Here is a 14,453-nt window from a genome sequence, read left to right on the forward strand (position 1 = left end):
AAGAGAAGAGAAGAGAAAAAAGAAATAAAAATCACCCAGAGAGATTAAAGAATCTTCTCCAGAAACTTTGCCTATTATCAATCACTGTTTAATTTCCCATTTATTCTCCTCATTCTACTTTTGCCTCATCTTATGTCTTGGCACATGCACTGTTCTCTGGTGGCCCTCTCTAGCTCACCTCACCTGCTCCCCTTGGCTCTGAACTCCATAACAGCTTGGTCTCAACAGCCCTTACCCAGTGCTTATGATTTCACCTTGGAAATGTCTAAATATGTTTAGGTGCACACTTGCGGGGTCTGTATTATTTTAGAAGAAGTTCAAAGTATTCCAAAAAGAGTGAATTTGGGGGCAGGGGGAGTATGCATTTTGGTAGCTCACAGTACTTGTCAATAAAAAAGAAAGTTTTTAGTTTAGTTTTTTTTTTTTTTTTTTTTTAAAGCAGAAAACATTTGGTTCTATCTTTAGGGGAAAAAAATCGTATGTCAAAATTTTGTTTCTAACATTGGTTTTACTAGATTTTTCTCCTGTACTACATCAAGTCTAAACCCAAAGCAAGTCCAGTTCGGAACAAAACTGCATCAAGAAAAAGGGCAGACGGCATTAGTGAGTGAGGTGACAGCCTGGAAGAATAACGATGGGAAAGTCCTTCATTCTTGATTGTGTCAACATAAAGGGGGAAAAAAAGAGACAAGTGGAGAAAGTCTAGGATGAAAAGAATAGGAATATTTTTTCTGCAAGGGAAGAAACAGCCTTCTGATTACTACACATAAAGCCAATTAAAAGGTAATGAGATTGATTTTTATTTGTGGTTTGTAGAATCAATCTCATTACTTTAAGACGTACCTTGTCGAGATGTCTTAAATCAGTAGAGTTTTCACATTCCCCCAAATGCACTTTGTTTTAAAACATTTATTTCAATAAATAAAAGAAGAAAAGGGAAAGAACTGTGGAATAGTAGAAAATCCCTCAGAATTCACTTAAAATCTGTGATTCAAAATGTATTGAGTTAGTTGAAAATGATATGGTCAATCAATATGGCTTGTTAAGATCTTCCAGACATGCCTAAGGCAAGATAAATGCCCTCAAGCTACAAGATTGTGAAGTCTAGATATGATTAATACAACTTTAAAAAGCATAATGAAGAAATGGAATGCTTTTGAAGGCTTACAGGAACAGTTTTTAGAAATAAAGATAGAAAAGAGTAAAAGCAGTACATATTTAGAACACCAAAAACCAGCAAAGAAAATGCATAAAAGAGGGTAGGAACACTTAAAGCATTGTTTAAAAAATGAATACAATTCACTGGAAGGTAAAATAAGGTAGTGAGATACTACTCCAACTTAAGATTGGCCACTGCTGGCCGGGTGTGGTGGCTGATGCCCATAATCCCAGCACTTTGGAAGTCCGAGGCAGGCAGATCACCTGAGGTTGGGAATTCAAGACCAGCTAGGCCAATATGGTAAAACCCCATCTCTATTTAAAAAAAAAAAAAATCTAGATATAGATATAGATATAGATATAGATATAGATATGCATATATGCACACACAAAAATGAGCCAGGTGCAGTGGGGTACACCTGTAATCCCTGCTACTTGGGAGGCTGAGGCAGGAGAATCACTTGAACTTGGGAGGCAGAGGCTGTGGTGAGCCAAGATCGCGTCACTGCACTCCAGCTTGGGGGCAACAGAGCAAGACCCTGTCTCAGAAAAAGAAAAAAAAGAAGATTGCCCATTGCCGTCAGTACTTGGCCTAACTTCTGATCATCAAGGAAAAAGCTGATTCTGATCATGAATGCTAGAAATCTCTACCATCCATTTCTGCATTTAAAAAGTTTTCCAAAATAGACTATTCCATAGCAAGGAGAAGGAAAGAAGCTATATCAAATGGAGAACAATTTGAAATAATATTATGCCATTGTATTTTCCTTTTTTGAAATTGCTTTTTATAATCCCATGTTCACTATAGCAATTTCAAAGGAGGCAAATGACACCAAATCATTTACAGTCACAAAAGAACTTCTGCTTATTTAGTGTCGGCTTGAGGTAATTTTAGGGGAACTTGACTTTCAATGAGTCACACAAGTAAATCTTGCCATTTTGGCCTTTTGGAGAGGCCAAGAAGAAACTTGGATTAGTCCAGGAAAAAATTTTAGTCTGTGTTTAAGTTAGTACCTTAACAACTGCCAAAAGTCTAGCTCACTACCCTAATAACAGCATTGAGTAAATCTGATATGCTATTAGTAATAGTTTGAGAATCCCAAATTCCTTATGCTAGCAATCGCTACCCTTTTTTTCATCATTTTGAAAACTACTTATTTATTTACTGATTCCCCACTGTTGCTTGGCTATGCTCACTGCTAAGGATATACCTATGATTAAGACTGATGAAGTCTCTGGAGCTTGTATTCTCCTGGAGAGACATATACAAGCAACAATCAAATATGTTAAGAAAGTGTATCAGAGAGTATATGAAGTGCCACAGACACAATAAAAAAGGCGATATGACAGAGAAGCTCCAAGGGTTCGGGAGGTGCTACTTTTTTATGGAGTTTAGGAAGGGCCTCTTATTATGTGAAATTTGACCTGAAACCTAGATGTGCAGAGAACCTGGGTCTGAGAATTTCAGGCAAAGGGCAAGTGCAAAGATCCAGTAATAGCAACAGTGGTTTTTTCTTTTTCTTTCTTTCTTTCTTTTTTTTTTTTTTTTAAATGAATGGGAATAGAATCTAGTGGGGCTAAAAGGCAGTGCACTTGGAGAAGAATGGTACAGACAGGGCAGTGACAGATGCAGGAGGCAAACTATGGCTCATAGGCACGGCAAGAAATTTGCTTTTATTCTAAGAGGAACAGAAAGCTATTGAAGGGTCCAATTTGTATTTAACGACGATGATCTGGGCTCCTGTCTGGTGACTGGAGTGTGTGTGTATGTGCACACGTGAGCTGCAGGGAACCTGCGAGGAGCGGAAGCAGGGGGATCAGGTGGGAGGTTCCTTATCTGCAATGAAATCCAGGCAAGAAATGACAACGGCCCAAACCACTCAACATTCATGGGGATAGAGTACAGTGGATAATGCAAGATATACTTGGAGATAGACTTGATGCTAAGAATGGAGGAGAAAGGGGTGAGGGTAGGGAAGGGAGAAGTACAGGTGTCTGAAGTTAGGTGCCATCCAATGGAGCAGGGCCTAGTTCTATTCTGAACATGAGGCTGGTGGTGGCCTGTGAGACAGCGACCTGAGGAGGTCCAGTGGACAGGTGGATAGAGGTGTCTGGAGCCCCGGGTAGAGGTCTTGGCTAGAGAAATAAATTTGAGAGTCAATATTCCACACAGTTTGTGACAGACAACCCAGGCACACATTTGGTAACTAATAAATGCTTATGATGTGACTGACTGATAGCTGACAGAAAAAGCAGCGAGAATTCTGCATATGGGAAGATGTTTTGCATCTGTTGGCATGGAGTGTTGAGGAAATGCCAGCAGAGCACCAGGTGCTGCAGCTGCTCAATAAATACTAATTTGCAGTGGTAAAGCTTCAAGAAAGCAATGAACTGTTATTTCAGGACCTGACCCTGCCTGGCTTAATTGGCGCCAGAGCTGTTGTTCAGCTGCTTGTACCTTCTGTTCTTCATCCTCAGTATCTTTCTTCCTGGTGGTTTAATTCCTGACCTAGGCATCTTGCTTTCTTCTTGATCACTGCCTCTTACCCTTACATTCAGAGCACACTGTCATCACTTTGACTCTGTCCCTAATGACCAGCTCAGAGCCTGTTCTTCACAGGTTTCTGACTCTGCCATGAATCATGAACAATAACTGAGTACCCATTATGCAGCAGGCACCATATTGGACACTTGACCCACATATGCCATTTATAGCAACCCTGCAAAGTAGGTGCTTATCCTTGGGTTAGGCCTTAATCTCCCTGAGAGAGTAAGTGGTTGGCTCTGTGTCAGGTAGCTAGAAAGTGGTGGAGCAAGAAGTCAAAACAAGTCCAAGCTGACTCTGCAGCTGAGCTCCCTGCTTTCCTGGATTCGATAAGTATGTGGATTTTGCCTGCTGAATCAGTCTGTACCCTTGACTCACCCAGCTCCCTAGCAAATTCTACTAGGTAGTTGGTATCTGTTTATAACCACCATGTATCAAGGCAGACTGGCCTACGTCTATACCCTAGAGGGACAGTGTTCCACATCTCTATAATTGCACACTTTGCTTGGTGCTCTAATGTGGGTATTTATCATGTGGAACTGGCAGGTCCTAACCTGGGACAGGCCCACAGCCCAGGAAGGTATGAGTCATCAGAGAAACAACAGAGATTGAGTATACTGGAGCTACCATGCTAGGGACCAGGGAAGAGTAGCTGGGAGGAGATGGATTGAAGACCAAGAAAAAGGGCCCAGAGCTGTGTAGAAGAGGAAGATGTGGGCTCTTAGCTAAGGAATGAGATGTAACAGGAAAACGTACATAGAAAAAATAACTCATTGTTTTAAACAGCCTTTACTGCTTTATGTAAATGTGTAAATAAAGCTTCAATCTCTCTGGCCACAAACTCACACAGAAAGGCTTTCTGTCTTCATTAGGCATGTCTCCCAAGCATGGAGGTGTTACAAGACAACAAGACGTATGACTAAACACCATCTGTAGTAGGGGAAACTGTTTCACCATCAAGCAAGAGAAAGTGGTGCCTTCACTTGCAGGAGGCCAGCTGCTGGGAGGCTTGGGAATTTGGGCAGTAATTATCTGCAGATAACATCAAACTGGAGGACAAACTAGAGAACAAAGGGAACTGAAGCTACTCCCGCAGACACTCATCTGAGCAGCACCTGTTCTTCAGGCAAACTTGACCTGTTACTATCTGACACCTGCCTGGCTGGATGGGCCCCATGCTGCCTGCTGAGGCAAGGGAGCTGATGAATCTCCATTTCATGTTAGGTTTCGTGGCAGAAACGGGATATGGAATTCTAGAGGAAAGCAAGCATTGACCAGACATCCCTCACTAAGATATCAAATTGGTAAGGTCAAAAGGTGAAGAGCATGGTTTAACAGGCAGACAAGAGGGGAAAGAAGAGACATGGACATCATATCCTTTAGTCACAGCAGATGGTGATGGCACTGCAACAGCAAACAGATACGCAGTGGACCCTCAGCCCGCTGGATGGCAGAAGCGTTTCAGCGGAACTCTAGGGAGAGTCTGTACATGGATAATCCGAATTGCCTACCTCCACTGCTAACACTCCACCTGCCTTAAGGGACAACTGACATGGTTCCAAGGATTTTGAGAAACTGAGAGATGTTCTCTCTCTCTCTCTCTCTCTCTCTCTCTCTTTCTGTTTCACACACACACACACACACGCACACACTATACAGAGACAAAATCTTAAATATATATTTAATTACATCATACTTTTGTTGTCTTTTATTATAATATTCAAAATGCCAACAGCCAAGTCCTTTGCTATATTCCCCACAGCTCAAATAGAGTAGGCTCTCCATATATATTTACAGAATAAACAGATAAATGAATGACTATTTGCTATCTGTTTGCATTTCAAGTTCTGGTGCCTGACCTTGCCTAGTGTCTTTTTATTAATGCCCCTAGATAGAGTCTTTAGTTGTATTCTAATTTTACAAATTTTTTTTCATTGAGACATTTAAATTCCTCTACTTCCTTACACAAGGCAATAATTTTTCTGATGGAGAAACACTCAATAAAAAGCAGGAGTGAAGGAAACTTTAGCAACTTGTGTCTTAATTTGCACTGAGAACATTCTTATTTAGTGCATCTCATTCAAAAATTTGTATTTATCCTATTTTTCTCTCATTTGAAAAAATATTGAATATTATTGGATTTGGTTACTGAATAACAAATATTATTGAATATATTATTTGAATATATTGACCCCAGAGTTAAGACAAGATCAGAGTATGAAATAAATGGAACTCATCCTGGATTTTTCCTTAAGCACCAGATATTTCCTCCTCTCCAGTCATATGCCTGGGATGAGAAAGTCTACTGTGTCCTAAAATTGAGATGACCTGATGAATTTCATTGCCCTTCAACAGATGTAAAATTTTACATAGAAAAATGTATTAAACCATGATAACTTGGCTCTGAGTATGGGTATGCATGGACATAAGTCTTTGAAACAGGTTCAAAACCTGATCCAAAAAGTACTAATGTTCAAGAGTGAATCTCAAGAGTGTTGGAATTGGAGCCTTTCCCTCTTGATAAGGCATGCATGGCACTTTAAAAGCTATCCGCAGCTCTATATCTAATCCCAGTGATGACAAAAATAAGCAAGGACCCAGGGGCCTTTGATTTGAAGGATATTAAGTATGCTATTAAAGAAACTGATCAGAATAAAAACAGAAAATAGAGCCTTAGTCCTGCCTTTCAAATCTTGCTGGCATCCCACACTCAGAGAACTGATTAGTGAATTAAGGAAAGTTAGAATTAAAATCTCATCACTTTTTTGTCAGCCTTTATTATTTTAAAATGTCATGTAAATATGACCAAGCATAAAGATTTACTAACTATGGGCACTGAAAATACCCAGAGGTTTATTATTCCCTGTACTTTCTCTACTGTAAGCATTTCATAATAAAAAATGCTAAAAGAATCGAAAGGATATTAACAAAGAAAACATCCAGAATACACATTTTTTGGTGTTTACAAAGGTTGTTTAATTTGTCTCGGTAATGGTTAAAAATAGGAGACATCTGAATCCAAGTTGGTTTGTTAGTATTTTTTAAATAATGTCTGATGTCAAAATATAGATTATGAAGATGTTAAATTTTTCGACACTCTAACAAACGTTAATAGAAATCAACTCCCAGGAAACCTGAAATCCCTCCACTCTCTATGTAGTGCTGACAATTCATCATATTTAACAAGGTGTATTGGAAATAGCTGAGTACTGACCTCCCGAGGACAAATGATTCTCTTGGGACGAGGTGCCTCTTGCTGTAACTGATATACTGCCAAAAAAAAAAGACAGAGAGAGAGAGAAATAATTAGAATTACAATACTGCAACACATATCAACATGCCTTCAAATATTTCCACCTAAGTACACCTCGAGAATTGCAAATATAAAAAAGCAAGAGAATACAGGCACATTTTTTAGACTGGATAAAGTCAGATCATTTATATGGAAATTAGTCATTGTGAATATAAACTTGCAAAATTGATTTTTTTATTCTTATAAGGCCAATTTAGTTTCATAATTGTTACTGGCATTGTTCATTTTATGGCTTTCTTGGAAGACCAAATATGGCCAAAATTATTTTGACTATTTTAAAGATGAAATTCTACTTGTGAATAACTGAGTAGTAAGATCATATAATAGGATTCCTGAATTTAAATGCCAATGTCTCTTGACATAACAGAAAAAGAACTGGCATTTTAAGAAGAGTGTGATTCTCTGAGATGTTAGTTATGTACAAAGATATAACTGATTCTGAGTGAGTGAAACACCAAGCCATTTCTCGCTCTTTTCTCCCTCCATTTTTGCCCTATCACACTGTGAATTCTCATCCATTTGATGACTTTCCATCCACTGTCATTCCTCTTTCCTGGGTGCTTTCTCATCCTAAATAATAATAACTCCTTCCTAACCTCATTTAAAGATAGACTTTCAGTCTTAGGCATGGAGGAAAGCAGGTCATTGTATATAAAGCAATCTATCAGACAATTATTGGTGATTTTTCAGAATATAATGAGTGATTTTTCTGCTGCTCAGCTAGTCTGCTTATTTCTGCTAAAGGAAAAAGCTATCCTAAGCAGGTACCTTTGGATTCTACTTCCGTGAAAATACAGGTTGAAAAAAAAAAAAAAAAGTTGATGTTATCTTCAGAATCCTGAAGAGGAAAGAATTAATTTTAAATGGAATAAATCTACAAAAAGTTTTTAAAAACTAGATCTGACAAAGTCTTCCTAGAAAATGTAATAAGCAAAACTTTCTGATCTATTTTTAGCTCTAAAAATAAAAAAAATGTAATTGAAGGGCAGGTGATTATATGGAAACACAGATAAAAACGATGGAATATATTTTGTACTTATGGCTCCCCATTGTCTTTGGCTGAACGTGGTTATTTTCTTACCTAATTAGTGTAAACTACCTGATTTTAGCACAGAGAAGGAGCTATCTAACCCTCTATACATTTTGAAATGTACCACATTTCTAGGTGTAGGTCACCCACACTAATGTGTCACCTAAGGATGACTGTAGTCATCTGTGAAAGGAAAACAGAGTTCAACATAACCCTTTAGCTCAGGACACCAAAAATGACAGACAGATAAAAAGAAGGCTTCTACACACCTGCCTCCCTATAGAGAAAGAGCTTTCAGAGCCAAATGAACCAATACATGGAAAGTGGGACTAGGTGGAGGAAAGATGAATGGCCTTGCATGTGAGATCATCAACCAATTGACACATACTGTTCACTTTGTGCTATCTCTTTCCATTGGCTTCCATGGCACCACCCTCCTGGTCTTCCTCCTTTGATCCTGGCTACCTCTTTCCTATGCATGTTGCTGCTCCTCCTCCTCCTCTACCTGTCCACTGACCATAGGAGAGACCCAAGGCTTACCTTAGACCCTCTTCAGGTCTCATTCTCTTTTTTCTCCCTAGGGAATCTCCTCTAACTCTAACACTTCATTTATCTCCTACACACAAAGGCGCCCACATTTCAGCTCAGAACCCTCCTCTAAGCTCCAGGATGTATATCTTACTTCCTACAGATTCCTCCTGACTTTCTCAAAAGAAAAGGGACCTCAACTTCAATATGTCAAAAGTTGAACTCAAGATCTTTTCCTCCAAATCTAGGCTTCTGGGAATTCTGATATCAGTGAAGGAGCCCATTATTCATCCTATTTCTCTAGCCGCCAGCATCCTAGAAGTTGTTCATCACACCTCAGATGGTCAGTTCATCAACAGACCTGTCACGTTTGCTTTGAAACATCTCCAAAGTCTGTCGACTCCTCTTCATCACTATCATTAACACCCTACTCCAAGCTCTGGACTCTTCCCATCCTGCAGCCTGTTTTTTTCCCTGGTGGCTAGAATGACTGTTTTAAAACAAGACCATGTCACTCTCCTTACATGCCCTCACATTGCTCTCAGAGGAAGATCAAATGCCCCACATGCTTTTGCCTGTCTCCTTCTACAGTATTACCATGTGCCATGCTCTCTGCTCAGCCAAGTTTGTTTCCTCCCCTTTCCCTAAATATGCAGTGCTCCCTTCAACCACAGGGCCTTTGCATATGCTATTCCTTCTGTCTATGACATCTTCCTCTACTGCTTCTCTACCTCTTGTTATCTGCCCCTTATCATCATGTCCTTAGTTCAAACATCAACTTCATGGAGGAGTCCTTCTTGACATCTCTCACACCAGATCCAAAGACATCACCCTAGTCTATGCTCTTACAATCCCCTGTACTTTCCTTTATATAACTTATCAACAATTATAGTTCTGTATTTATTGGTGTGAGTTCCAAAAACAATGATCTCTCCCTGCATGTTGTAAGTCCCACCATGAAGCAAGGCATCATGTTTGTTTTTGCTTGTCTTGTGTCCTCAGGTTTTGTCGAGGTGCTATGGATATAAATATAAATAAAACCACAGCCTCTACTTTCAAAAACCCTATCAGCTTTAGTGAGAGGCCCAAATGTTTTTATGAAATAGTATAGTAAGTACAGGGCTGGCAAGGATAATCTTTTCAAGACTTGGTTTACCAACCTTTGTTAGAAGGAAATAGTTAAATTAACTATGGTACGTCTTCTGATGGATACCATGCCCCTGTAATAAGGACTGAGAAAGCTCTCTATGCACTGACCTGGATTGATACCCTTGACATTCTGTTAAGCAAAAAGAGCAAGGTAAAATACACACACACACAACCATAAATACATAGAATACACATTCATTTTAAGAAAGGGAGTAAAATAATAATGTATATTCAGTTTTGTTTACATCTGTATAAAGAAACTCTGGAAGGAACAAGAAAGAAAGAAAAGCATTTACCTTCAGGGGATAAAAAGAAAGACAAGGACGGGGTGGAACAAAGATTCCTCAATGTATACTTTATGTTGTTTTGAGTTTTGAATCATACGTATTGCTTATTCAAAAGAAAAAGCTATAAGAGATAAGGTCAGAGAAGGCTTCTTTTAATACATGAGGAAGAGTTGGCCAATCAAAGACAGAGAAACAGTTGTGGACATTCCTCTGGCTACCCCAGTATAGCTCATGCCCTCCTTAATCACCAGGGAGGCTACATGGAATTCCTTTATTCCTCTGGAATCACTCCCAAAACTACTAAGCTGCTTTTTAGCAGGATGTTACTGCTAATGAGCATGCAATGGCCATCTCCTAAAATCGCAGAGGAATTGCAGAATTCACATTCAGAGAATCCTGCCCACTCTTCTCTTCCCATTGTCAATGCTTCTAGAAGCCAACAGTGATATATGGCTGAAATGGCTTTGTGAATGCCATTTTTAATGGAGGTGGCAAAGGAAGCATACCTGTTATAAAAGAGAAGCATTTTTAGCTAAGTGCTCCTTTGCAGTTCTTACAAGCAAATATGTGAGCATCTGTATATGCCAGATACCACAGTTAGCATTATGTGGAGGCTTTCAGAATGAATGGAGAGTCTGGGAGAAGAGAAGGGCACCAGCATACCAAGTGCCTGCCATGTGTCAGGAATAACATGTATTAAATCTTCTTAAGGAACCAGAAAAAATAACTTTGTGTCATTATCATTCTGGATAGGGGATGAGGAATAGTGCAGAGAAGTTAAATATTTGCTCCAAGGCAGGGCATAGAGCTAAAATACATCCTTTTGATTCCAAAGCCCCTGGTTTGATTGCTGGTCTATTTTTTTTAAGAGATGGGGTCTCACTATGTTGCCCAGGCTGGAATCAAACTCTTGGGTTCAAACAGTCCTCCTGTCTCCACCTCCCAAGTAGCTGCGAATACAGATGGGTGCCATCAACCCTGCTTCCCTGGTTTATATCTCCCATGCCTCAGGGCTTTTGCAGTTACTGTTCCTTCCATCTGGATTACTCACTCCCAAGATATACACACGGCTCACTCTCTCCCTTCATTCAAATATCTGCTTAAATCTCACCTTATCAGGGAGGTATTCCCTGACTTGCCTGTATAAAATTCCACCCTATCCCTCTGTTCCCTTATATAGTTTTAAGTTTCTTCACAGCACTCATCATCATTAACACAATTAATAAACAAGACATAAATATTGTGTTTATTTATTTTGTGTACCATCTCCCTTGACTAAAATGTAAGCTCTTTGAGGACAGGGACGTTGTTCCGTGCACTGCAGAATCTAGAATGTGCCAGCATCTAGAACAGTGCTTGGCACATAGTAGATGGTGGTGGTGGTGTTGTTGCTGTTGTTGTTTGAGATGGAGGCTCGCTCTGTTGCCCAGGCTAGAGTGCAATGGCACAATCTCGGCTCACTGCAACCTCCACTTCCTGGGTTCAAGCGATTCTCCTGCCTCAGCCTCCCAAGTAGCTGGGACTATAGGCACGCATCACCATGCCTGGCTAATTTTTGTGTTTTTGTAGAGATGGGGTTTCACCATATTGGTCAGGCTGGTCTCGAACTCCTGACCTCAAGTGATCCACCCGCCTCGACCTCCCAAAGCACTGGGATTACAGGCGTGAGCCAGCATGCTCAGTCTTGTAGTACATGTTTAATGCATATGTGTCCCTTTATTCCCCTTTAATCAGCCCAATACTACTAAGCTGCTTTTTAGCAGAATGTTACTGACAGTGTGTGTAGCAGGAGTCAAAGGGGCCATCTCCTAGAACCACAGAGTTCTAGATCTAAGAAGGACTATAGAATCCACAGTGAGAGAATCCTATTCACTATTCTCTTCCCATTATTAATGCCTCTGAAACCAACAGTGATATGTGGGACACCATGGGGAACTAGACCCTGAAGCTCACACTTCAGGCTTCACACTTGTGACTGAAGTGGCTTTGTGAACGTATTTGTAATTATTTGGTGAATGAACAGACTGTATCTAACGACCCATGGGTCACAATCTGTGCCTTCGAGGAGACGCCAGTGATGGGGGACATGCATAGAGACACAAAACCAAGGTGGGCCAAGTGCTTTAATGGGGGAAGAGGAGGAAGCTATTCTATTTACTCAAGTGGTCAGAACAACTTCCCAAGGGAAGAGGCAGGGAGTTCTCCTTAAGGATTAGAAGGGTTCTGCAGGTAGAGAAGAGAGAAGGTTACAGATAGAGGAAAGAGGAACTGCAGGGAAAGGAAATGATGAGCTGACTGGTCAGCAAGAGGCCAGTGTGGCTGCTGAGCCAGGGTGTGGAATGTGTGAGAAGGCCATGTGGGGCTGGACCTTGAATGACATGCTGGGGACTGTCACTGTCCTCCTGTCTGTAACAAAGGGACAGTCACATGTTTGAGCAAAAGCCATGATCTACTCTGTTTAAAAATACTGGTAACAGGGATAAGGTTATTCAGAAGAATAAATGCTGCCCTTTTCTGGGCACAGACCATGTGCCAGGCACATTATATGCATCTTCTTACTTCATCTTCCCAAAAAGCTTCCAAGGTAACTGTTATTCCCCTCACTAATAAGGTAGCACAGTTGCCTACCAGCTTTGAAGATGCTCAAGGTCACGCAGATCGTAAGATGAAATCAAGATTCATAGTCTCGATTTCCAAAACCCAAAGCCTGTAGTTTTCAGCCTGAGCCAGTGGTTGCCTAACTAGATGGTGGAGAGGGCCCATGAGGAGCTGCTCACATTAGAATTTCCGAGGAGTTGTTATAAAATAATACAGATTCCCAGACTCCATCTCTGGCAATGCTTACTCTCCCAGTCTGGCCAGAGGCCCCTAAATCTGTTCTTTTTAAAGCTCTTCAAGAGACTCATGCACATCTAGAAGTAGGAGCCACTGTCCTTTGCCTTGCTGAAAGAGGGATCAGACATGGGGACACTGGAGACAAGCAAGCAAGAGAGAACAGTGTTTCACTGGTACACAAATGAGGTTGTGAAAGTGTGAGTTAAGATAACACTGGTGCAAATGCAGATGTGAAGGTGAGTTGATGGTCTCAGAGATTCAAAAGAGAATTGACAAGACTGGTTTACAAAGCGAATGGAAGGAGGGACCCTGAGCGACTGAGAGATTGAGATGCTACTACACAAATAAAGGATGCAGGTGATGGAACATTTCTGGACAGTTCCTCTCCTACGTCAACAGGCTAAATCCCACAGCTGCATTCTCTAGGGACCCTCTGAGCTTTAGCAAAGAAAAATTTGGTAATCCACCAATCTCACAACCAACAAAGAACAATCTCAGCCAGGGGCGACTTGGAGGAGGGAAGAGGGAAGGTAAACCCCAGAAGCGAGGGACTGCCACCTCTCTCTCCTGGCCCCTTGGCAGCAGACATCATTATTTGATGACTTATTTCTCAATGAGCAGGTCTCAGAATCTGCAAACCCTGTTCTATGCTGTTCCAAACAACAGAAGTTGGCAAGTAGGCACAGAAGCCTATTTGCCATCTGGGTTACCTAGCTGGCTATAAAGATAATGAGATGACAATCAATGACCATGGCAGCCATAAAAAAATAGGCCCAATCTCTTCTCTTAGTTTCAAATGAGAGCCTGCCCATCATTTTCAAGGTTAGCTATAGCAGAACAAACATCCATGAAAAAAATCTCTGAGGTAGAGTTTAATATAACTGAAATTTATCACATAATCTGAAAACGTTGCTTCTTGAATTTTCCTTGTTCAACACACACATTTCACAAGTCACATGCAATAATGCATGTCAATTCTTGGGTGGTCTGTGAGCTGAGAAGTGATGTGATGGAATTGCTTCTGCAGCAATGTCCCACATATGTGCCAGGAATTCCCAGCCCCGGGCCCTCTGCCGCACACCAGAGAATTCTTAGCACCAGAGTAAGCTGTTTGGCAGGGGTGGCAGTCACTGGGGAACACGGAGGTAGAGCTCCCTAACTCCCCAAGAAACCCAAAGCAAATTGAGAAATTGAGAGCTCACTGACAGACTGTTTTACTTTTTCTTCAGTAAGAAAACTTGACTCACTCTGGGAACAGAATCAGACTGCTAATGGGTGAAAGCCCACAGCCTGGGTGGCCTTGAAGCCCAGACCAGCTCCACCAGCTCCTAAGAGATCCAGCAGGGATGGCTTCTAACAGTCTACTTCTTTCTTTCTAAGGAGGGTATATGGACCCAGGAGCTGAATCCAGCCACTTGGCCATGACACTGAGCCAGTATGACCCTGTTCACTGCTCATGTCATCCCAGTTTTCATGGGAAAACCTTATGCGCAGGGAATTATAGGTACTTTAGATGTTTTCTTTGGCTCAAATTCACCCTCCAGCCTGCCATGGGAAGGCCTTGCCTTGCTAACAGAATGTCAAGTCTTTTCTTTTTTTTTTTTTTTT

The 14,453-nt window shown here is 40.9% G+C and overlaps 1 protein-coding gene across 1 annotated transcript in view; it reads right to left on the minus strand.

Moving 5' to 3' along the window:
- CHN2 (chimerin 2) overlaps positions 1 to 14,453 on the minus strand; it is a 392,195-nt gene that overhangs the window by 151,092 nt on the left and 226,650 nt on the right. Inside the window, exon 3 of the mRNA XM_011972229.1 lies at positions 6,918 to 6,973. Coding sequence (XP_011827619.1) covers positions 6,918 to 6,973 — 56 coding nt within the window. The remainder of the gene's footprint in view (positions 1 to 6,917; positions 6,974 to 14,453) is intronic.

This window comes from Mandrillus leucophaeus, unplaced genomic scaffold (assembly GCF_000951045.1).
Source record: "Mandrillus leucophaeus isolate KB7577 unplaced genomic scaffold, Mleu.le_1.0 Scaffold128, whole genome shotgun sequence".
Lineage (NCBI taxonomy): Eukaryota > Metazoa > Chordata > Mammalia > Primates > Cercopithecidae > Mandrillus > Mandrillus leucophaeus.